Source organism: Opisthorchis viverrini, assembly GCF_000715545.1.
Source record: "Opisthorchis viverrini unplaced genomic scaffold opera_v5_4, whole genome shotgun sequence".
Lineage (NCBI taxonomy): Eukaryota > Metazoa > Platyhelminthes > Trematoda > Opisthorchiida > Opisthorchiidae > Opisthorchis > Opisthorchis viverrini.
Genome location: NW_008751660.1, coordinates 193,468 through 220,152, shown reverse-complemented (window position 1 = coordinate 220,152; position 26,685 = coordinate 193,468). Strand labels below are relative to the sequence as shown.

Sequence of the window (26,685 nt, the reverse complement as noted above, 5' to 3'; positions counted from 1 at the left end):
CATTAGTGAACACCCGGTTTGTGTCCACTGCACATCCCAGTTGCTAACCTCTGATTCAAACCGCTTGTCATCTCACTGAAGAAGTACAGAAGATTAATCAAACAAGTTTCGTGAGCATAACCCCCTGTTCTTGGATGGTATGAACACAGTGTGAATTTGCATTCATGACTATCCTATCCCTCAAAACAATCTCTGTCACTTTATGAGTGACTGCAGTAGGGTACGTTGGTTAGTTCTTTGTGGCTAATGCAACATTTGTCCATCTAGACAGATTTAAAACCAGCTAGTGCTGGGATGGATTAGCAACCAAGTAATGGAAAGAGATGGGAAACCTTATACCACAGGCGACTTGCCTTGTCTGTTTTTCTAGTTCCATTACCCATGCGTGACTAATTATCAGGCAAGGTCGTCTATAGTGGTACTCATAGAAATACCTACATGCAGATATTATGGTACTCACCATAGCCAGCAAGGTGGAACATTTGTGTAAAGTTGAACGCTGTTCTTTCTTGTGACTGTATAGGACACATGTTGTTGATCTCCATCCGACTAAGATCTTATGGAGGTATACTAGCACAGTATACACCAACAGATATTCGAACCTCTGTGACCTCAAAACTGAGTTGATGGCTGCTCTGAGACATCACTGGGAGCCATCAGTTAAAACATTATCTATCCATCCATTATATATACCCAAAAGCTACTTATCAGGGCTTTGAATCGGTAACACAGGAACATATCATCACGATGGGGCGAGATGGCCCAAGTGGTTAGGGCGCGAATTTACTGACCGGAAGGTCTGTGGTTGGAACCCGACCACTGCCTCTCGACTTCCCCTGTCTAGTCTTAGGCAACCTGGCAGCATCCCGGCCCTCGTACTTCCTCCGGATGGCATGGCAGCCAGGCACCGAAAGTGTGCTACAGTCGAACCGTTATACCATCATTATCTCCTGACAAAAGAAGGCACCATTGGGTGGTCCCATGATTTCACCGCGCCTATTCTTATTATTTGTTTGTGCCAATTAGTCACCTGGACTCCCCTGTGGTTTCCGAGGTTGATGTCAGATGACCAAAAATCTTTCACTTCCATCCACAGGGAATGGGTTAATGGTGAAAGATATGACTGGTCTTACAATTATGTCACTGGATTCCTCTAATCCTTTGCTATAGCCAAAGTGACGTTCGTTGATTATTCTACCTGTGTACAGAAGCTTTCTTCACACGTTTCAGCCTGTCTTTGGAAAGCACGATTAGCTCAATGCAAGATAGAGCATACAAGTGTTATGTTGAACTCCGAATACATTGGGTGAGTTGGCTATTAGTGTTTTCTAACATTCGAGAGGCTTGCTCACCGGGAACAAATCTGTCAAAATGCGAAGGTGTCTACCTCTCCGTCGATCTGTTTGGAGTCACACAAAGAACCAAAGTCGTGTTGCCATTCTTTCCACTATTGTTTAACGAGGAATTCTTGTTCGAGAAGCACTTTCACTTTGGATTGTCAGATGGGACCGTCCATCAAAAGTTCAAAGGTGAGCCTGTGACTACCGTAAGCTTAATTCCAATACGTCTGATCTAGAGGTTCCATTCGAATGTGAACTTCGTCAGCTGAGTAATTCAGGATGTGACAGACTTTTAGCCTATCACAATACGGATGCATTCAGCGTTTTTTTGAAACCCAATCGCGTTTGTGACCCGAGTGGACGGCGAACAAAGGAACTGATCTTCAGAAGGACCATAGAATTTTGCGTGAGTTTCTCCCGACCATATGAGTGCTCACATAATCGGCATCTTATTATGAGATGTTTTTATCTGTCACTGCTAAGAGAGAAGAAACAAAGTGTGGCATTTCTAGAAAAGAAGCTGAAAATAGTGGGTTCTCGACAAACCTGTCGGCGATAAACGTTGCTTCAAAACAGCTCATGTGATAAGCATTCAATATGTGGTCACACAGTGGTAGGTGGGATTTCGCCATAAAAGAGTAGTCATCATTAAGATAAGAAAATCCATCAATCGACTACGTTTACTGGGATGGCTAACGAAGTAATTAGCCGGTATACCATACCTGAAGAGTTGAATATGTAAGCACTCAAATAGGGGCTCTATGACGTTTTACCTTTATACTGTTTTCCTACCAGCAAACTCAGAAAACTTGCATTGAGAATTCAGTTAGTGATTTGTCAAAATAATGCGCACCGTTACTGAATCCATGGCTGGACAGCTGAATTACTCCGAACTCTTTTAACGCGCGAAAGTACGTGTTATTGTAAAAGTATCCCACTCTACGCCAGTTGCTGACAGGACCGCCAAAGACCCTCCCTCCAGTGGGGTGAAAGCTGGAGATGTTGCGATCTGGTATCTGTCGGTGAACTATGAAATGTAGCTCAGCGTAGCATTCTCACTTATTCTTTAATCCTGTTGACTATGTGGGATAATGGCTTTTAACCAGCCTCTGCAGTCAGAAGAGTGAGAACGTCTCCTACGTGGATTACAAAAAATTTGAGCGGACCAACTCAATACCGGACTACCCCAAGGGATGGTCTCTTTAGGGGAACAACCCCGTAGAAGAGGTCTGTCGTAAAATGGAAGTCGATACAGTTAGCCACTATATCCGAGCAATACGTAGTTGCCTGTTATCGCAGCTGATTGAAGTGGTGGCGGGGTGGACCGGTTGACATATTCGCTCAGGGTTTATCACGAAAAGAACAGAAACAAGTAGATAAATTTTCTTGACTCAGGGCTGTTTACATAGTTAAAATCAACCTCCGTCGGGTTTACTTTTCTTAGGGCTCATCAGAGAGGTGTGGATTTCTAGTTTTTATCCCCAGTTTTACAAGAGCCATCAGCATTAACTGAAAAACAGGAGAAGTGAGCGAGGATAAGTGTGACTTAGTTTCCTGCCCGACCACAAAGGTTGACAGGAATCTTCTCGATTAGTTCAATTGCCTGACTAATACCCAGGTTACGTCGAGAAATCTGGCCGAATTGTGTGTATACTATCGTAACTGCAGTTGGACGGTGTGTTTAGTTTTTGACAAACTTCAGAGTTAAGTTATAATCTTCTCGGTAGACTGAAAAAAACAACAGAGGGCAGAGAAATGAGTCATACAGTACGGATCTCGAATACCGTTGCTTTCTCTGACTATGGACCCAGGAGTACAGTTAATCTTGTGCATCAAACGTAACACGATCATCAGCTCACTTATGAGTATACCCACATCACCGATCAAAAACTCACCAGGGTGCGTTGCAGTTGATACACTTGATCACTGTTGGGACTCTTAACGCATTTCTCTTGATATTTTATTGGCCATAACAACGTATATATACATAGTATGATATACACAATATAATACATGAAAAGCCTGATCATCCAAATAGATATATTATCATGCATCCCAAATTAAGGCGTGCAGTTTTTGCCTCGACACACTTGGCAACTGACTTATTCGGCGGAAGGGTTGGCAAACATCCGACCAGCGACTGAACCCGGACTACCGGTATTCCAACACATTACTAGCTGTTGAATTCTTGGTAACGGCAACCTATCCTAGTTCCTTGGTATGTCGGGTCTACTTTGGTACTTAGGGTTGTCATGTCGAACACCAGGATTCACTAATCATGTGCTGTAGTTTCCGTTAAACTCAGTGTACTGCGGTATTCCATTTGAAAATTGTCAGTCTAATGCTCATACGTGTATTAGGATTAAGTCAACTTCATTCCAGTTTTATGAAATACGGTCTTGGTTGATATGATGTTGGCAGGATCTAACTCATGCTTGATTCCACTTTTTTCAGGGCCCATCACCACGGGTGAAAATCAGTAGTCTGACGTCTATCTTCGAAATCACCCCGAACATCTGCGACTGTGTGCTTCAGGTAAAATGGCACAAAAGAGTATTCTCAGTAACCGTATCGGCCATTTTTCATCCCAATTTATCAAATGAAAACCCAAACTACATGACTAACTAAATTTTTAACTGAAGAGACAGTGGTCCCTTTCCATAAGAAAGACGCTTCGCGTAGTGCTAATGTATTTCTTCCAATGAAATTTATCCCGTTTAGGAAGATGGGGTGGTTTTCAGTAATTTCCCCCTTTTCTGACTGCCTTGAATGAGTGAAGGCCTGATTTGTTTTTTTGTAATGTACTACTCATAAGGTTGCTGAAAATCTGTCGACAGCCCACGACCGGTTTCGCCCTTTTTAGGGCTCATCAAGTAAGTGCAGTCCCCGGATTTCCGTCAACCTTATGTTCTACTTGAAACCAGATTGCACGAAATTAGCGAATGTCATGCCCATAAACAAAGTAATCAAATGATAACTGTAGCCAAGTCTCTCATTTAGCACGACACTCAAGAGATTGCTGGTAGTTTCTTTACAAAACACATAAATCCTAAGGTTTTGTTTTTTATCCTTAAACCGCATGGCATTTGCAAAGTATGTTAGCCAATGCAGCCACTCCAGGAAAGCACTGTTCACTGGTTATTCTGAACGACCAAACTCGACCAAATTTGAGAATCACATGGAATCACATGGACCATTGTTATAGACTTGCTTTCTGAATAAGACGCAAAGATCGGCGATTCAGTATCGGGACATATATTTTCCTAACTTTTCAGTATGCATAAAGTAGTAATTACACTATGATGGGTATTCTTCTGGACATATTATATGGAAAATACCCTCCGTTTTGGTTTATGCCAGTTCATTGGATCCATTTTTTCGATCCCGGTTACTCAAGCCTTGTCCTTCACAGTAGGGGACTTTTGGCCTTGAGTGAGGAAAACATATTTTCAACTCTGATTGACAGGCCCGATGAATCAATGACAGACCAGTCCTCACGTAGGCAACGGTATGACGGGTGACGCTGTGTAACCTGTATTGTTACATTGTTTCCCTGCTGCTGTTTTCTGCTGACCAGAGCGCTAGACCATGAACAACTTTTTGGATCTCTGAGCCCAATACCTGTGCACACCCACACGTTAGCTCTGAGCATGTAAGCCTCGTGTCCAATCTCAAAGGCGTGCAACGGTCACTGTAGCATTACGGTGTCAGATAAGTTGTTATAAGGTGCGGTGCCAGTGTGTATGAATTGGGGATAGTTTCACAGCGCATACTTTGCGACGTTTGGGAACGTGTGCCAGTAAGGAACGAATGTCCGCTCTTGGGTATGGAGTCAGGCTTCAGGTCACAAGCAGGCCCGCTTTTGTTTGGTGGGCCTATTGATACAGGAAAAAGTCACACATATACGGAGATGATTTCGATATGCACACACTTTTGTCGTAAGTTTTTCATGGCTTCAAAGTTGGTTCTGCGCTAATGTATGGGATTTTACAGACGACGTCTCTTTATGTCCAGGCAATTAAACCATCTAAGATTTTGTCCAATGTCAACTCAGTTGCTCAGTCAGTGTCACTTTCTTTGACCCTTAAGCTCATTTGGATCCATTGGGCGAGGTAGTAGACTTCGCAGTGTCTTGTTCATGTGGAATGTTTTGGAGGTGCAAGTTTTGGGTAATTATGTCATCTACACACATGCCACTACGACATTATCGGACGGAGAGGCTTTTTTGGCACGGTGAATGGCGGGTACAAATGAGCAAAACAAGTGGAGGTCAAAAGTACATGGACGAAGTAAGCCCGAATGGGAGAATAATCATGGGTTCAAATTTTATTCGATAAACAATTTGGAGCCATACGACTGCCACTGTCTGGAGACACCGCTTGAAGAAGCCCACAAGTGATTTCTTTCAAGGAGCGGTCTGGTCTTGAAAGGTCACAAGCGTTGAAAACTGCTTCAATGGACCACACTAGTTTTGCGAATTCGGACTAATGATTTTCTTTGTGACTGGCCTCTTCAGAAAAGAAAACTAGGTATTCTGTAGGTTTGGCCGTTCCTTTCTAATTTACTATCACTTGTGGCTTATCATGTAGTTTTTAGACTTATCAGGATAGTGACTGATTGCTGTTTTGATATAAAAAGTGGTTAACCCACCGACCCGTATATAACATTCAGTGGCATAATCAAAAATTAGTTAAAAGTACAAAATGCATTTTGGGGTTTGCAAAACTGAGATGTTAGCCAAATCGAACGTGAAAATCGACATAATGTGCGGTAAAAGTGCATCTTCGGTGCGTCTAGTTTCGAGCCCACCCGCGTAAAGTGGCTGTCATTGGTCACTCCCATCGATTATCTATAATGTTGACCTAATGACTTCCGGTCTTTCTGATGGTGAATTGCAGGGCACATTTGTATCCGAATCATCTAGTTTCCCATATTGTATTGGATTTAAGGAAGGAAGCAAATATCACTTGAGGAATAGCATTAATTTACAAACAGGTCCTGCCTTCACAGTGCTTGGTCCCCTGAAGCAACCGTAGTGACTGTGTACACCACTTGAGTGAAGCTTTAATGCATAGAATGCAGGCGCTATGTTAGACAGTGTCCGTTCAATCTGTTGTCTTATATTTATATGCAAACTGGTCAGTGTGTCGGAATATTTCTTATGGTGTATCGCTTTTGCTGTTTATTTCAGAGCCGTACAATTTTTCCATGTGAACCTTTTCTCACGCCTCCAACACAAAGACCGAGAGTTACTTTTGCACTCCAAGATGAACCGAAATGGAACTGGACTAGCAAGAAAAACACGATTGCCAATATCAAACCAGCTAAAAAATCCCTATTTTGTGAATGCGAAACGTCTGCAACTGTAAATCCGGATGCACGGCATCGCGTGTCCGCGGGAGGTGCCCCCCATCCAGAACAGTCTACAGAACCAGCGGTGGAACTTTCAGAAGTGGCTATTGCAGAAAATCTACACACTACCCCACCGGAGACAGAATTTATCTCCAGCCACTGTAGAGCTAAGATAAACGAACACAACAAAGAGATGATGGAAGGAGACTGCTGTTGTAACGTGCATCGACAAAGTGAGGTACCCAAACTAACCTGTCTCATGCATGAGATGTGGCACCTCTTTTACCCTTTCAAGGATACAATGTGCCCATGGAATAACCCACCTGTTCGTCACTGTGATTACCCTGAGTCTCTGTGGATCAACACCAATGGAGAAATCTCAGTGGATTTCAAAGCTGAACAGAAACACGCTGTTCGTGATGGGCATGGATGTAATCACTATGCGGCACAGAAAGAGGCGAGAAACTACGTACTAGGGGATTATGGGCCTCACATCGATGTAAAGTATGTGCAGAGGCACATAGAAGAAGAGCAAGCGTCTGACCTGTTTGATGTCTGTGAGCCTACCAGGGCAACGCCGGGTTGCGTTTCACCCCCTATACTCTACAGGGTGAGAACTGCAAGATCGCCACAAGCAAAATTAGCCACCATAGTTGCGCTCCCATCGATGTTGGCCAAGGATCAATGCCGGGTTGCGTTTCACCCCCTCTACTCTACAGGGTGACAACTGCAAGACCGCCACAAGCAAAATTAGCCACCACAGTTGCGCTCCCATCGATGTTGGCCAAGGACGAATGGACTAGACAGAGACGAACATCCGTTGGACGGGAACACATACCCCCGTCTTCTTGTCAATTTAAAGGAAGGGTAGAGGTCGTGTCTTCCACAACAAATACACTAATCACCCCAATTCCCCAGGGAGAACCGAATAGCTCTGGTTCAACAAACACTTGTTTTTCGACCCACGAATCGACTGTCAGTTCCTCGCCGAAACCCGTCTTCTCACCACAGTCATCATTATCATCACCAGTTACACTAACACGGCTACGGCCAGACCTCGACCACCCTCACAACAAACTGGACTACACCTCTCTACCTACGAATATTCCATCATTGGAATCGGCCACAGACTCTTCTTGTGACGTTATGCGAATTGGCTCATGTATACCACCCAAATCGATGACTTACCCTAAACGGATTTTAGAAGATAAATCATCTCCTTCGCCCCATAAAAATACGATATTGAAGCCTACATGTGCTTTTAGTTCCAAGGTGACTGCAATGCCTGGCGCGCCCACATTACCAGAAGAGGTTGGGAACACTTTCAAGGCAGTGTTAGATTACACGTATTCTGACCAGTCAGTGTCGACGGTCGCAGAAAATGAGTCGGGTATACCTTATTCCGACTATAATGATCGTTTAAGTGACAAGAGCCCAGTGCACACAAAAGTCACCGAACACAGGCCCCAGTATGTTGCCGGTAGTTCCAATGATCTCTTGGATTCAAAGCCGTTTCCTGATCCTAGCACCACACCTGCGGACACGGTTGGCTCAAGAATCCGACTCAGTCAACGACGGAAGTATTCAGGATTACCGCCAAGTAGTGCACTGTTGCCTTCAGGGTCACAAGTGAGAACCAGTTTAAGGACAACACTTACACCGAGGACTTCATTGTCCGCGGTGCGCAAAAGCTTCCGTGCTTCGCAACCGATAGTGGACTCGGGAAACTCAGTAGACATTCAACAGAGCTCGATAAAGAACGTGGACCCATCTCGCAAGGTCACTTCGGATGGAACGACTTTGCAGATGCATGCATTCAGCACACTTTCACCAGAAGAACTGCCATTTTTTGCAGATTCCAGACCCTTAAGCTTGATAAACAATTTTGGAAGTACAATCCAACAAGTAGACTCCAAGTGCTTGAAGGATTTCAGCAGGCTGTCGGATCAAGTCACCACTAAACTTCCTAATATGGACTTCAGTTTGCAGCCAAATTCGTACTCAACCGCATTACCAGATGGAAATACAAAGTTCCAGTTTGTTGACCCGCCCGGTGCCGCAGAAAACGACGTATCTGTAGAAAGAAGCTTCGACATTACTAGGCCGCTTTCTAACGCAGAAATTGAAAACCAGACTAGCTATCCTCCCTCATCTGATTCGTTGTTCATCCCATCCGAGCGGAATAATCCGGTTTTTCGGTGCTCGTACAGAAAACCAAGCGAAGACGTTTTTACATCAGTGTTTGACGGAACATTGGGACAAGCACCTCTAGGTAAACAGTCTGAAGAAATTTATGACAATGGAAACTTGCACTTCAGAGAGGAGTACTCAGTTCTCGTGGGACAAGGTGGTTCATCTTCAACTGGGGGGATTGCGATTGATCTCGAGACAACTGATTCCATTGTGAGCAATGTCGATCAAGCAAACGGTGGCACAAAACGAATGTCGGAATCGCTTATCCCACCAGTGGACAGTAATGAAGATACAGCAAACTTGCCGTCGATCAGTACATCCCACATTTCTCCGCCAACTGATCTGGCCCAATACAAGACGGACCTAACTCCTGCATTGCACATTATTGAAGCTGTCATCACGAAGCAACGATCCAGATCTGAAAGCCCTCAGATTATTGAAACGTCGGCTGATATCACTGCCACACTCACAACCCCTCAACTTTCTGCAGAACATAGAAGCCCTTCTGTCCACGATCTTGTTACTCCAGAACTAACAGTGACTGCATCTGACCTAACAAACGCGAACTTAGCTAAAATACAGCCTGCTCAGTCTGGAGGAACAGGTGTCAAAAAGGAAGGCGCTGAGGTACACTTAGAGCAAGAGCAACCCAAAAGTCATTCCAGCGAAAAAACACATAATGGAACGAGAGTACTACACATCCATCTGCCTACAGAAATGCACCGAATGCCGTCCAAAGGGCACCTCCAACAGGCGTTTCAGATAGCAAGTCCGACAGGGCTTTCTAGTGCAAAGCCAACGCAGCCGGCGCAGTCAAATGCAACGGACCAGCACGCTGTGTTGAGCTATGACGTTTTAGACAATGGCACTATTTCTGTTTGTCTTCCTCAGGGATCCCGTGACAAACCCCGTAGTCGTCCTGGGTCGAAATCATTAGCATCTACTTTTCGACCTCAAGTGGTTCTCAATATCCTATCCTCAGCAAAAGTAAACCGATGCGCACACTGTCAGGTAGGTTGATTCTCGTTTGAATTTCTTTTCGTTCACGAACAGGTTCACTTGAGTACTTTGCTTTACCCTCGCATTAAAATTTGCTTTTAGAACGAAAAGGCTTGGGACAAATGCACCAGGTAAGTACTTCTGTTATGATATGCAATGCAACGTGCGTCAGTGATTACTTGACGTTCAAGATGAGTCTGTTGCTATACGTCCCTGGATGGATGGAGTTATATTCCAGCCCTCTTTCCAAACACAGCTTCTACAATTTTCCCCTAAACTTTGGAAATTGCTGAGAAGGGCAGCAAAAAATACCTTCACCTTTCAAACTTTGGAATCCTAAAGCATTATGTATATCATATATATACATACTACTATATATATACTATATATGTATACTATGTATATACTACTACATCATATTACATATGTATATATAAATTCATCCACGTACGTCAGAAGTATTACCCGTAAAAAGCACCAGTTTGTCACATTGCCGAATTTTGTCTGTCCACATCCAGACAAACTAACTTGACATTCTCAAACTTGAATTTACTAACTGATGAAAATGTATATGAATTAGATATATACTATAGATATACATATATTATTGAACCTAACGACTAAGTTAGCATAGAAAACGGGTATTCAAAAGTCTTACTCGGATTCTCGTTATTCACGCAAACGTATCAGAAGAGTTTCGCATCACGGCATCACTATTTTGCTCGTTGATTATTTTCCACTTGTATGTAGTATTTTGTGTGCCATAAGACGGCATTTGTTATCGTTGTAGTTTTCTCAGATGGATATTTTCCGTATTCGTAACGGTGGAGGCAAACCAGGACTAAAATAGAATTTCGAGTAATGTCTACTTTCTTACCCCCTGTTCACTTTTTGCTGGAATTTTTGCGACGCCACGTGAGACACCTTTTTCCACTTAACTTTCGAATTCCGGTGTGGAGTGATGTACGTTTGTAAGTTGTACAAATTCAGGAATCGTTCTTGCAGATAAGTAACTGATTTCAGTAGAATACTGGCACAAATGGAAGGTACGGTTCGAACTAATGCAGCATTTCTCAAGCAGACTGAAAACCTTGCAATTGGAATGTACACTATACTTGATTTTACAATGTGCCAAGGCAGTTTTAAATCTAGCGCATCGTGTTACCCTAGAAGAAATAATTTTTCACTTTGGTCAACGTTTTGTTTCTGCCACGCTGCATACGTATTTGTTGTGAAAAACTTGGTGCCGGAGGATGTAATCTATAATCAATGTTGGAATCATTTTGTTGCAAAGATGAATTGCTAGACGTGCGGGCCAGTCAGTTGATGGTATTTTCGTAAAATTTGCTGGATCTGAATCACTGATTGCCAGCAATCCATTCAAAATTTCGGTTTCTTTGAAGAAATTTGAAATTCATATATTTTGTGTCTTGTATGCAAACTGGCACCGACAGCCACCAATCCTCAATACCTCTTTATTGATCCTTTATATCTGCTAAGGAAATATCATTCTTCTGAACAGTCCTTTTTGCCACTCTTCCTCCCCTGCATTTACTGTGCCTCGATAGTTAAATGATTTCCGGTGGTTGCTGTTCCATTGTATTGCATCCACTCACGTCTGCGTTCTTTTTTAGGTGTGCTGATGTCACTGCTTGTTGATAGTGCTACAGGATCCCCTCGGAAGTAGTGTTTCGAGGATTTTGCATGCCCTCAGTTCTGAATAGGGGAACAGACTGGTGGCGTGTCAACCAAAGAAAGAACCGAGTTAGCGGTAGGTAGTCGAGTGATACTGAGAAACTTCTTGATGAACCTTGGGCTCGTGTGTGACAGAAAACAGGGTAAGTTAGAGAGGCCTTATGGCAAAACCCAACTCTGGACAGACACAAATCCCAGAAGCTGAACAGTAAACTGTTTTCCACACACCACCGTTACAGTTAAAAGTCGGGCTTTTGTCCACTAACCTTGCCACCAAGCTGCATTACGCGCACAAATGAGCGTCGAGCCATCGCAAGGATTCTGGGCTCACTGATGGCCGCCACTCGTCCATACTAGAACAACGACCAACGCCAACGATTACCTACAGTCTCCATGATTCTACGTCAAACGTTCTCAATTCGCCTAGCGGAGAAAAGAGTGGTGATTATGTAGGCTGCGATCACAGCAAAGATAGAGGTGAAGAATTATTTGAAACTGAAAGACAATGCGCCACTTTCTTACATTAGGTCCAAGTGTGAGAATGTCAGCTCAATGACCGCCTGTCTAAGAATTAGTCAACAGTAATGGACAAATGGCATCACTGATCTATTCTCGTTTAATAGTCAAGGGAGGGAATTGTACATAATTGATAAATTTTTAAGGTTGGATCAGTTAAGGCCAACGTGTCTCTCTTTTTCTCAACTTTTCAGTTTGTACGAGGCAGACACTGTTGCCATGATTCAGTGGAAAGATTTAAGTTCTCCGGGAAAAAGTGAAAATTAAAAAAGACCAACGCTCCCGAACGGACATAATTTCTATACATGCTTTTGCCAATACGAATCCTCGAATGCGCGCAGGTTAAGCAGATGTCTGGTCAGCTCACTTGGTTATTTAGCTGCTGTGAGTAACTTTAGATGGGCTAATCTAACCATTTTCCCCACTGCAGAGGATGCCTTACTATTTTCGTTGCATCGTATTTCTTAGGTTTATATTACGAAGCCGGTTAAAACAATGTTTTAACAGCTTCAGATGGTGTTCCTCGAGGTTAAATGTCTGACCTTTCGCGTCAGAAGTAACTCAGTTCTGCTGCTTAAGTCAACATCTCACTAATGGAAAAGTTTCTGGTTCTCGGAGAAAAATAATTTCATTGCTGATATTCACAAAAATGCTGTAATTTAGTGCTTGTAGATCAATACTCTTGAAGTCTTCTGGCATTTTGCTGAGTGCGTCGAAATAAAAAAAACAGGAAATCACCTTCGATGGTGAGATCAGTTGATTCAATAGCTCGGTAATTGCGATAAGTAACAATGCTACCATAGATGACCCTTATTTATAGTTCCTCTTTTCTTTATGATAATTTTCCATTATTCCACACAGTACAAATATATTACTGACTGAGAACTGGGCTATGGATGTACTGTCTTTGAAGCTCACTCGAATTCGCGGACCATTCCGGATATTCTAAACGGGTGGTCTCAAGAATCTTCATGACCACTCAAAGTTTTTATGTTCAGGGACTTGGGAGTTTCATTTATTCAGAGGAGGCTATTTCACGACTGTCTTGACAACCTTCCTTACCTCACTATCAGCTAGGCCGGCAAACCAAGTTCTCCCGTGTTGGGGCACCCGAGAAAATCAAACCAAATAACTCGAGGTAATATTGGAGTCCGACGGATGTTGACTCAGGCCATTGGACTTTGAATGCACAAGCACATTATCCTTGGGTATTCACAAAAAAATCTGACTGCGCCACTGGATTTTCTAATTACCTGCTTCAGCTTGCGGACAAATATTACAAAAAGGTTCATTTATTCCTGTCTTTGATGGCAATTTATATGTCAAATTATCCTTGGGTGAACAATTGGCAGGTGTTATACAAATTTTTTATTTTTTAGTCCAAAGAGGTATGAAGATAGAAACAAAAATACACTATACGGCATTCTAACTCATGACTGCTTGCTTAAACAGCAGATGTTATGTCAGCATGGCTACCAGCGCGATGCAGCCGAGGGGCAGTTTGTGAAGTGAAATCCAGAGCGAGCTGGTGGTACCCTTCTTATCCCATCTGTGCTGCTTCATGGATGTGCTGTTGTCCTCGCCGAATTAAAGATTACTTTATTTACTGAAAAATTCCCCTGCAGCTGGATCGTACCGATCGTGCAGATCCTAACCATCAAGTCGATCCCTTTAAAGTTTTCTGGTAGTACTCTTATAAGTAAAGTACAACATGGTCTCAGGTGTGAGGAGAAGGGAAAGACAAACGAGGTCTGGCTATTATTAAATGAATCTGTTCTGGCAAATACCATGGAGACCGAAAGTCAACACCACTGCCTACAACCATAAGGATTATCCATAAGGCTGTTTTTCTTCGTTCCCTTATTGTTGTAGTGGTTTGCAAATCCCTTTCATTAATTGCTAGTGTGCCGATTGTTTCTATGGTTTGGTCTGCCCATTAAGGTTCCAAAACATACAAAGTCTTTGACAGGGAATTATATGAGGTTTTAAGGCGGTCTTATTGCATTACCTGCCTCTCATTGTCCTGGAATGTTGTCATAATTTCTCGTTCACTCTGGGCAGACTGGGAACGCGGTAACCTCCCGATACCCAGTTGCGGCAACGATTCTGTTTGAAAATTTTCCACGGCGAAGTGTTTGGTAGCAACTCTCACAGCTAACCGTAGCAAGCTCTTACGTATTGATGAGAACTTCATCGAGGTTCGACGACGGGCCTTTCATGTTCTCATGCCAGGGCTGTAATCACTGATATGCAGCCCTCCACTCTTGTTTATAAGTTAATGGATAGTTTTTTGTATTATCTTGTTTGCTGACTCAGCTGCAGTCTTTTTGTACTCCCCCTGAAGCTGGTTTTGATGTCAAGCACAGTTTTGATTTTTGAACGTAGGAGTTAGATCAACAAGGCTGAACTCATCTCGTACACTCTTTTCCACCGCAAATTGTGTAAAACATATGAAACACAATAGATGGTAGCCTTAAGCACTTAAACACTCATAAGAAAACGTGACCATTCAATGAGATCGAAGCAGTCGGAGCCACACTTAGGTCTTTCTGAGAGCGCAGGACAAGCGCGAAGAACTTCACTCTCTATAGTCGCCCGCTCAGTGCTAAGGCTCAGAAAGGTGAGTTGAGTTCCGTTCATCTTTATGATTTTCGTCCTTTCAGATTTTCTAGCCATTAAACAGAATGCTCAAATTGATCGACATTTTAGTCATCTGAAGTTGATCCTCCGTATACGTTTTAAAATCAGTTTTTAGATGTTGTCTTGATTCTTTGTACATCTTTTTCAGAAACAACGTGAAGTTTCATACAAAAGACTTTCTTTTGGAGTCGTTTTGGATGCGTGAATCCTCCTCGTTGGAATTCACCTGAAATTATATCTAGACCTGAGCTCAAACTGTTCGGTCTGCACTACAAAATATAGCAAATTTCTGTTGCAATGAATGCTCCGATATTTGTTTGAAAGTTTCGTGATTTGACTTCACGTGTGCTGTCCTTCTTTTCCCAATGTTTATTGTGTGTATAATTGTTTTGAGGTTTGAACTATGACGGTTTGATGACGCAGTAATTTCGTGTAGTGTGGGTTACTCTCGCGTGTATTTAGGCTTCCGCGACAGCATAAATTTTTATTTGCGTGATTTGAATATGCTGTTCGACCAATGCAACCCACCTAGTAGTGAACAGCTTTCATTGTATGACTGCAGTTAAGGAATTCCACAGCCTTGCTGAGAGCATGCAGTGTTACTGTAGAAACGCGGAGTTCTCAGAATGTGGATTAATGAGATGGTTTCTCTGCGGCTTGAACGTTATTACTGTGTCCGTTTTCTTGAAAAAAATGCATTAAGATAAATTTGACTAGTTGCACTCTGCACCACTTAGTATCTAATGGTTGACTTTAATGTTTCGTTGCCTTTAGTGTTTTTCTGGCAGAAAATGACTGCACCGCCTGTCGGTCTTTCAGTCAGGCCAATACGAAGCAATCAACTTCAGGCGTTGATCAAAACTGTCCAATTCATGCTAGTGAATGTAAAATTACAAAGCCGTGTCGATCGGTTTGTAGAAAGACATTGGCAAATCGAGTCCATTCCCCAGCACAAAAGACCAGTGGACGAGTCGGATCATCCCGAAAACCGCAAAAACCATCCGTTCGTCTGGTCATGACTCCGGCGCAGGTGAGGATACCTCCTTGGATGTAAGAAAGTCTGTCATCCACAGCTATACATCTGCAGACCTTTCTTGTAAACGGCATTACAACTTACCACCGTAAAAAATACATCGCCAAGTAAACAAGCCAAACCACATCGGTAGGGGATAGCACAACCTACAGCTCATTGGTTAACATTTGGTGACAATGATTGCACTGACCCAGAAGTAGTCACACGTTAAAAGTTAACATATTGGGCCCGTACGGTTATCCGGCACATCACCGTCATCACCAAGTGGACGTTTAATCCAATTCTCTACATTTGACACACTCTTAGACAGACCAATGATCAGAACTTGAAAAGCCTTTGAAAAATATTTAATGAGATCACCAATGTGAGAGTCTTTATTGCAGTTGCAGTCGCTTTTTCCGAAACGCTGGCTTTCCAGTAGAGGTTTACCAACCGGTACCGTAGCAGCGGTCTCCGTGATCAACAAAAGTAACCGCTATAAGGGATTACTTGTTACACTCTATATATTACGGAATAGAGTCAAAAGATTAGGCACCAGCTTCAGTGTATCGCTGTTATTATCAGGATGTCAGGCACACCATCACTGTTGGCTCCTATGGCTGTTGGTATCCTTCCAAAGACAGGCTTTGTCTCAGAATAAAAACAAATAAAAACAATGTACGGCTTTTACTGGGAGGCGGAGAATACTGCAAGGTGGTGAAAAACACTAACCCCTTCCTATAAGTATCAACACAGACAGGAGGAATCGGCTACACTCTTTAGTTGAACAAAAATCTCAACTTGTTCGTGTTTCTTAAGTAAATTTGGCAGGAAAAATCTTTGGGTTATTCCATGTTTTTCCGGTATAACCATGCGCAGATGGATTAAACTGACTGTTTGTCGCATCTAGCTGCGTGCTGTTAAAAATCCACTGATACACATCGAGTTTTCCTGAAAAATGACCTGAAAACAAGGAAGTGAGAAAAAGATGTGCGGCACATATATGGAACTGCTCTGTAATGCTGTCTCAGTGAGAAACAACTGGTGGTGTACCACGGCGATTTCGCCACTGGTAATCGCCCCGCTAGTTTTACTGAAAGTATGTTGGCATTCTGCCTACCACCTGTAATTTACCGTTTCGTAGGACTAAAGGACTTAAGCTGAAGTCTTGTACATTCATAAGTTCGGTTTGCCAGTTTTATGATTGTATGTTTAGCTGAGCTAAGGGCCATTAGTCGGACAGTTCATCTTCTTTACGATGCTTTGCTGAGTCATTTCATTTCGTTATTGGACAGAGGTAACCTTTGACACCGAGGACCGTTTCGGTGTACATACACCCTAGTGTTTTGAATACTGTTTATCATCGTTAACACAATCATTATGTAGATCGAGGATACCCAACAAGCTGGTGTTTTTAATAGAAACTGATTTTCCTTACAGTTGTCAGGGGTGTATTAATTTCATGTCTGATGTGCCTATGGTGTTTTTAATCACTGCTGGTAAGTAGAATAAAGCTGCAATTAGTTTTATTGGTTTTCCCCTTTCCCCGCACTTCAGGATTCGCTTACTATGCGCTTGTATAATTCAATCTGGCATCCTAGCTTAAATCCAACATTTCCCATGTTGATATTCTGTGTTCCGCGTCGATTAGGCAAATTTCTTACCGACGTCCTCAAAATAAATGGCCGAGCAATGGAACACTCACTAGTTTGCCACTACTCGTAGCTGAAACTAATCTGGAGGACAGCATATTGCGGAAAAGAATTGTGGAGTTTCGAAAACTTTTACCCAATGGATAGCTTCCATGTGTTGCGCAGAAGTACTGAACTGCAGCTCGATTGAAGGCTGGTTGGTGCGCTGGCATACTAACCGCATGAGAGCTCCGGGACAAAAAACTGAATTGTTGAAGTCTATGACGCTGAAATAAAAATAACTAGTTAAAAAAATTCCCTGATAATTCCTAAAAACAGAATCCTCCGAACTCTTTCCACGGCACAACATCATCGATGGTCTCGTAAGCTTGTCGTGTTTGTTTTCCAGTCCTCAGTGCATTCTTATGAATTTCGCCATTGTATATTTTTTCTAGATTCATACCTCATGCTTGGTCATCCAGCCTTGTCCATTACGAGTGCCGTCATAAATAAAACCTCGACCGGTTAGATAAACTTCCTGTACTGAACTAGCTACAAACTGAAAGCTTGTCCCCTCTTACAGTATCAACATATGGTTGAAGTTCATCATCTGCACAAAAGCCAGAAGACTGGCAGCTTTAACGGCGAGTGCCCAGGTTCCGGCTCACATAACGGTAAGTGAAACACACAGATTTCTTCTCTTATTCTGAACACTTATTTGGCATCAATGGTAGTCTATTGAGGATTATCAACATCACGTAGTATACCAGATCGGTTTCATGACGTCGGTAATCCTACAGCTAATTCCTAGTGAATGTACATCAAATTACTGTAACCTCACTTTAACTAGACTGATATTCGGTACGTAGACTAACCTGTCTTTGCATAAATCAGAAGTAACCAGACCCTGCAGTTTGTGGCTTTAGAAGCACCAGAACATCCAAGTAGCCTCCTCTGAGCGTCTGTTTTTCTTGAGTGCGTTTTCTCCCAATGAGGAGCTTTTGAGCTGAAAATAAATACAAACCAACAAACCTCGAACTGAAGTTGTCCTTTGATGAGAAATTTGAATCTAGTGCGAATATTTATTTGATTCTGAAAAACGCTTGACCTTAACTGTTTTGATAGGTTGGTTGCAAGGGAATCATAAGAAAGGTAGTAGGTCTGGTTGACAGGCTTGCCTTGCCTACTCATTGCTGCTGTTGAGTTTTGTTTCTCACTTGGCCCTCAACCGTTCTACTAAGCTCCATGTAGCTACTTTCCTGAGACAGCGGCTGCACCCCAGTACATCGTTTTAGCAGGTGAGCCAGACCGGATGATGGCACTCAGGGAGTTCGATCCCTCTGTGGTGACCAACAACGTAGGCTGGTTGACGAATGGAACCCCCCCCCCCGGAAACTGAGCTTGATAAGCGAGGGACGCCGCGGGATTCACGTCCAAGAAACTTGTTTACTTTGGACTTCGGACCCAGGTTGTGCGAAGGGAACCGCAAGATGTCTTCCACTGAACTACCATGGCCGGAAAAACATTCATCTTTGGAGGTGAATGAATTCCATTTCCTTGCTTACTATGCTGACTGACGGTGTAATATGCTGACTTTATGGACAGAACTAGACAGTCATATAAGCTTAGCTGAGAATGAAACAGCTTGTGTGATGGAGTATGCCCCCATATCGGGGATGTAAAATCACTGTATGGAACCCAAACTATTCATTCTAGGGGTGAAAAGCACAGAGATATGTCTGTGCAAGGTTTTGAATCTTCATATCTCTCTGCTGTAAGTAAACAGTAAACGAGATTCAACAATACTGTAATCGTTGCCAAACAGGGAATTCTATCTTCGTGTCCCGATCCCGTTGATGTGCTAAGTTCACTGTTGCATCATCGGTCGTCCCCACGCATAAAAGTACACAACGATAGCCATACAACCGTACGTCACACAGATTAAAATAGTATAAACACCAAAGAATGGGTGTTTGTTGTCATTTTTGCTGAACCTTCTGGACCATTTAGTGAGGAGGAATGTCTAAGGTGCTGGCGTAGTAATTTTGTCTTTAATCGCTTGCAGTACTGGTCCACAAAGCCAAGTCAGCTGTCACAGAAGCAGGAGAGCTCGCAGAAAAGCCGATGTCAAAAGCAATAGAACGACCTACATCCGTCGCACTATCCTGTGGAACTACACGGTCCTGCTCCTTGACTCGTCATGTTGATTTCACTCGAAAGAAGTCCATCAAATATTACAATGTTCACTCAAGTCCCATCACCTTAAGATCTAAAGCCAAGAAAACATTCCAAGAGAATGGATCAATAAATGAAAGTGCTCATTGCTTTACACGAAGGAGAGTCTCTGTGTTTGAAGTGGCCAAGAAATTAATTGAGGACCAGCAACCACTGAAAAGCGAACCATCTATCGAAGAACCGGCTGCTCTTGGGGACTCTTCAGCATCTGCACAGAAGCTGAGTCTTCGCGCTTCGATACTCCAGGCTCTTTCAAATCACAGGTTGCATTTCCAACCGGGGATGGCTTAGTTATTTTCGCTATTTCTCAAATCATTTTTGGGAAACGGCAACGAAATAATTTTTATTCATTTGCCTACTGATTTGTTTCAAGTAGCCTGACCTCATCCTTTGTGTACCCATCAGTTGGATCGATTCGTTTTGTAAAAAAAATCATCTCAATTTGGAGCAGATTTTCATAGATCAATATTTCTCCTACTTTTTTATCTGAAAATTCAGGACCAGTTGGAGTGCCTGACCGATACTCAGGACAATTGGCGTAGTAGGAAACCCAGCTGTTGCTAAATTATTTCCCTCATGTCAGTAGTCACCGAAGTTGTCGTTTTTTGTAGGTGTTCATGACCCGTGACCGACAAAGTCAAACACCCCCAAGGAGTGCTAATAGGAGTGAGGGTTGAGCCTAGCGTCTCATTTATGATGTGTAATGTCCAGCTTATTTGCGCTGACAAAGGAGTGGTTCAAACGAGGGCAATTTGGGTATAAAGATATCGTTCACTGGGTTAAAAAAATCATCACTTCGATTTGTGCGTCATTCTACCCCTCAGTTTGAAATGTTGGGTTTCGATATGTTTAAGTCATTGGAGAGATTTCAGAGTACTTCATTCGGGATTCGACCAAGTTAAAATAGTAAGTACCTTGGTAAAGGATCACTTTTTCAATGAAGGCAGTTTTCCGCCCATAACTCTTCTCCATTATAATATATGGAAAATTACTCGACAGAATTGCTACTGTACGACAGCATTGAAAAAACAACGCATCCCACAGCCATGGTTTGTTAATAAACCTTATTGATCCCGTCAACAGAAACTTTGTTCGCGCCTGCGCATTTCCTCCATTCTAAGTCACTAAGTAGTGGGTCGTCTAAGACGGTATTTAGGGGGTGCTGAACAGGTTTAACTTTCTATTCCTATTTAATTTGTTCACTGAACTGAACAACTTGGTTGCAGACGTTTCATCACGAGTCGCGGTGACATCGTCAGTGCATTTTCTGTGTCACATCCACCAAGGTGTTATTGAAGCCATAGGTTTTCACTTGGTTTGTAACGTGAAACATTGAAATGTCTAACGCACAGCGACAAAGTGACAGCTTTCTGCTTCTTTGGTCAACTCAGATCATGTGTGCAAGCATGCGCTAAGGCGTCATGCTGCCTGCTTAGAGTATACGACCATGTCACTGAGCTTGTTCATATGAGTCCGTCCCTCGAACGGAATTCGATATGCTCGGATGTTCACAGATTCAACTGGTGATGCTTCAAAACCACAAGCAAAGTCATCTCGATCACGATAGCATTGAGTGGTCAGTGAAACTCTAGATGTGGACAATATAATAATTTAGTTCAGTCAACCGAAACCTCTTTGTTTTCTGTGGCTGGAGGGACTACGTGCTCCTGCAGAGCTTCCGAAACAGGCTTAGGGTACTTTTCAACTAAGCTTCGACAAATTTTGGTAAGCAACTTTCAAACTATCGCCCTACGTATGACAATAAGAGGACCAACTTATTACCACCGCACGGTAATGTACAGTGCAATTTAGTGAGGACCATAGGTGGCCGATTACCAGGTGGCTTGAGTATGAAACAGGTCCCTCCGTTTGTATTCGAGGATCGTACATGTGCCGTACATGTTTTATCGTCCTCCGCATTTGGGAGGCACGAATTTCCCGTGGTTTATTTGAATGCTAATGAAATAGAATGTTCAGTTCAATCGAACAGCGTAACGTATGGGATCGGTGCTCTAGTAGAGTGATGTTCATTTATAGTGTGGACCGTGGACAGTCCCGTTGGATTCATTCACTTTCGGAGCAGCATTGGAAAAGAATGGTAATGAAAAACACTCAAAGTCACAACCAGTTATTCTTCATTTGTGTGGCAAACAAACAATGGCAAACAAACACCGGGTGAAAAAATCACGGGCGATTTCTACATCAAAATACATACTGATCAACTTGGTGAAGAGTAGGTAGGAAAATCTATCGTTCACCGCTTCAGAATGCACTTTTTGACGGAAGATATCAGTAGGTTTCCCACAATGATATGATTGTCAGACTGTCCTACACACATATATATGTACATACACTGAAACAAGCTCATTCAGAAGCACATGGGGCCTATATACAGCTCAAGCATAGGTGAAGTCAAGACAATAATTGCAAATGTTAGCAGAATTTCGAGGGCCAAGCGTTTGCAAAATGAGATTTATTCAAGAGTGTTATCCTTCTATGGTCAGTAACAAACTTTCAGGCTTATCCAGAAACGCAGTGAAGCTTACACTTAGTTCGGATAAACTTTTTTGCTCTGTAAGCACACGTGACCCATCCGAAGTCAAAATTGACCACAAATTCATTTATGAGCTACGCTTAGTGAATTGTAGAATATCTGAATCTTCCAATTTGAAAGAGAGTTGGGGAAAGAAAGAAAACTGGGTGGCTTTAATAGTGTTTCACATACCCTCTATTAAAATATGTCGGTCGCACACAATCGTTTCAGCAGTTACGAGTTCTTATTTTGACTGCAACATACATTCTTGACGTGATTCTCCGGCTTGAAGTTGGAAGGACTACTATCCATCCAAAACTCACCCCCCTATTCAAAGTCCTTCCAAACATGATAAGCTCAAGTCGGAGTCAACGGTTCTCCATCGCCGACTATTATTCTATTCAACGACACGATACACGTTTCCGTCTGTCATCTTGATCTGCAAGCAAGTAATGAACAATCCCACGCTGAGCAATGATCATCAAACTGCCACACCCCACCCTATTTACCACATTCCCATCCAAGCTCTTATTCCTTTCTCAGCCACGTGCCCTATCATCCGAGCTTTGAGAATTACGATACCGTTCACAACACGAATGGCTGATCTTATCATCAAACAGATCCTTGAACGCCACTGATAATTCCCCTTTTGAGCCAGTTCTAGGGGAAAGGCGCTGTGACACGCGCTATCACCTCAATGATACCTTATCCTGTTACGTCTCGAATTATGACGGCCTACTAACAAAAGTTTGAAAACGAACATTGCAGTTAGGACTGCTAATAGAGATCACAGTTAAAAATCGATAGACAGGGACCCAGTTTCCGGTAGTTTGCTGGTGATGAATCATGGTCGTGATGTCTATTCTTCTGTCTTCATTTATTCTCATCAAGAAAAACTAACTGGGTATTGGGAGAACCTGAAACATCGAGTTACTTGTTTTAAATCACGTGACAACTGGAATATGCATGATTAGATGAGTTTGAAATTTGTTTCACTTTCTGTAACCGATCCACGAAGGCGAGTCCCGCAATAAGACGACATGATCACTGAAATTCATACGTTGCTAACTTTACCGGATGATATTGAAACTATCAGTAAATCGTAAATTGGCTTATCGTTTATGTTATCAACTTGCATAAAGCTTTATGCATCGCAGTGAGGATTTTTGTGCATACGACAATTGTGCAGAAGTTCCAGAGTGAAACTGCCCATTTGTTATTCGGAAAACTCCATTGGAATATTACCATGCGGTCGCCATTTACAAAGTCATCGTGACTTTAGAAAAAGCAGCCAAACTGCTTTGGCTCATTCTAGCCCAATGCACGTAAATGTCATGGTGTTGATTCGTTTTTTTTTATGTAGCACGTAAATGCATGGTGTTGATTCGTTTTTTTTATGTATTTTCGGCTTGATGTTGCTGCAATCTCAGTATAAAACCCTACATTACGGTAGAAGGCTATCATCCACGCTCCTAAACGATACGTGAAGCAACTCTAGAGAATGTGACAAATCTCCTGGGCGTTCCCAAAATCAGAATAAGAAATCCTGACAAGTTCGATCTAGGTCGCGCATGTGGCTGTCCCAACAGCACATGATTACCAGCATGATTTTAACGAATAGTCTGTGATCCTGTAATTATCTTACTACTCATACCTCCGTACTCAGGAATTTTTAAACTTTCTTTCCTCACACAGTTATTCAAGTTGAAATACAGCATTCTTCCCAGCATTTCCATAATGAGATTGATTAGGGTGAACCATAAGAACAGTTCCACGTTGTTTCGTCATTTGTCAAAATAAAGAAGTCGGTGCGTGTTCTTTTTGCTTGCTGTCAGACCGAGGTAAAATGTTCCGCTTCAAATGAAACGACTCAACATGGTCGATTTGTATAGTGGTATTGTAAAACATCTCGTTTAGGAATAAACGTCTGGTCTGCCAACAAAGTTCAGTACATCAGAGTCAGAAATCACCCAAAGATAAGAAGCCAATTTTAATAAATGAGTGAACGTCAGCCGGCCGGATCAGCGCGCCGATCAGTAAATGTCTATACAAACATGAATGATCGGTATGCATTGGTGCATGAAACAGCCGAGGGTTGTTTGAGAGAACGATTAATTCCCACCATCCATCTTGTCTTGCAGCTCAGTAAAAAGGATTAAATGGTTTGCAACCCAAATAAAAGTGAATTCAAACGACTAAAGGAAGTGCTTTTTAAGGGAGTGGTATTATCAGATGTAAAAATGGCGATGGAAGTTATTTGAAACCGTATAAATATCGAGACACTGTGAGTGTCTTTCACCCAGCTTCCAGATTCATTAACCGTACTTCATATAGCAACCGTGTTACCCATCCCAGAGTGCTAACGTGCGAGCAGCTTAGACTACACCACCAATCAAGCCAACTGAAGTTAGACCCAGAAAAGCCACTCGGCGTCATATGAGGATACAGCAATGTTGTGATTGTATTCAGACCTCGCTAACGTATCAGTTGGTCAGTACGTGTGTTAGCGGCCAAGACCAGGCTGGAGGATAACCAGTGTTTGGAAAGTTGCGATGAGGATCTGCTCGTTTCCAGTACTGCACTGTCAATCTGAAGAGGAATGGAACATGGGCTGAGAGAAAGGCGGACCAACCCTAGCAGTGGTTGGGACAGATCCAACAGTGGCACATGCCACTCGATTCCATGAATGATATAATCGATGTAGAAATTGTGTATAATTTAGAAAGTACAATAAAGCCATTGTAGAATATAAGTTGTGGAAAATATGCGTTTGAGAACTTTGCTCCTGTTGTCAGTATCAGCTTGGAAGGCACGGATGGGCCAGATCACCATGAGGTGATGGGATTTTAAGCAGGGCTGAGGTTAGGTTTGGTTTCCGTGATACTTAGTGTTCCGAGAATAATTTGAGGAGAACTTCATTAGATCTATGCAAACTAAAATAAAAGAGGCACTTAGCAGCCAATTGTACTGGTGAGATTCTTACATGAGAATAAATAGGCCTCCCGATGCAGGAATCTGGTGTCCGTAGTCATTTTACTGTCCATTGAAGTGAAGTGTACACTCCTATCAGCCTAGTCAGATCTGTGCTGGTTCGAAGTCGATACCACCCTGCAGGTACCAGATAACACAACCTAGCTCATCCTTATTAGGATGCGAAAGGGTGCACTACAAGTAACTTGGAGCTAAATCGGATTGGAAGTTGTAAGGTTCGGATGAGAACAGATGATGACACCAATCCAAGAGGAATCACGACTAAGGATAAAGCTACTGGACTGAGAACCGGTGGTTACTAGATCCGAACGGTCTAGGTTTCGTATATGGAATTACTTGAAATTCTAAGTGCATTAAGTACTTCCCTGTCAATGACTATATGCTTGTGCAATAGTGAATTTTCTATAGAATATTTTTGGTTGAAGCAGGCTAGCGCGTCTACCAATAGGGCTCACTCATCCCTTTGGCAATTCTGAGGTGATTTACTGTCGAAGGCCTTATGACATTATTGTTGATTGTCTTATCGACCAACGACGGGCGACCTCACCGAATAACACGTGTTCACCCCAGGTAAATGGTACAATCTCTCAGAGTGATCCCACAACCTTCCAATGCGATTGTCTGAAGAGGCAGCTACAAGTACTAGGACCATGAGCCATGGGGTGCATGTCAGTGTTCCTCAAAAAAGGCCAGTGGATGCTGTGCTGAGTAGCCGCAGCAGTTTAGACAAGGTAAAAGGACGGTGTTTTCACTATCGGGGATATTTTTGATGGTGTGGCATATTTCTTCCGTTTGAAAGCTGCCATTTCGAGTTGGTATACTCATCTGTGCGCCACAGTTCTTAAATGTGGACGTTAACAAACCGAAAAAACGTCCGTTTTACTGTGGGCGGTTCAGTTCACACAGCCGTTCTTCAAGTTGAATGCTGGTTAGCTAAAACTTTGTTATACAGCTTGGTTTCTGTCAGAAAGGTCAGAGTCCTGGAGATTATCTCAGAATACACGAAACCTGCTGAGACCCTCAAACTCTGCTAAACACCGATAAGACAGTCTTGGATCAAGGTCAGATAGTACCCTTAAAAATACAGCTCGGAACCACTGTACTCGCATCCACTCACTTGTTTGCCCTTTTTCCGGCACTAAGCACAGCAGCAGCGAGGGCAGTCAGGTATAACAGTTTTCCAGATTGAGCTTTGATGATTGCTTTCCGGGTGCAGTGTAGCAACTAGCTCCAGGCAGTGGGATAAGTCAGTGGTGGGTAAATACCACATTACACAATCTACTGTTGATAACAAAGGTCGTTCACATTACGGTTTTTTCATCTCAGTGTTTATGCAGAGTCCTGGAGTTATCTCAGAATACACGAAACCTGCTGAGACCCTCAAACTCTGCTAAACACCGATAAGACAGTCTTGGATCAAGGTCAGATAGTACCCTTAAAAATACAGCTCGGAACCACTGTACTCGCATCCACTCACTTGTTTGCCCTTTTTCCGGCACTAAGCACAGCAGCAGCGAGGGCAGTCAGGTATAACAGTTTTCCAGATTG

The 26,685-nt window shown here is 42.7% G+C and overlaps 1 protein-coding gene across 1 annotated transcript; it reads left to right on the top strand.

Annotated features, from left to right (window-relative positions):
- Positions 1-1,502: 1,502 nt before the first annotated feature.
- T265_00396 (hypothetical protein) lies at positions 1,503-19,986 on the top strand (the record flags this gene model as incomplete). Its single annotated transcript, XM_009164169.1, is given in 9 exon segments — positions 1,503-1,529; positions 1,552-1,746; positions 3,795-3,875; positions 6,532-7,245; positions 7,263-9,896; positions 9,987-10,015; positions 15,510-15,765; positions 17,962-18,052; positions 19,444-19,986. 9 exon segments carry the CDS (start codon positions 1,503-1,505, stop codon positions 19,902-19,904), a joined length of 4,488 nt encoding a protein of 1,495 aa, XP_009162433.1.
- Positions 19,987-26,685: the final 6,699 nt, after the last annotated feature.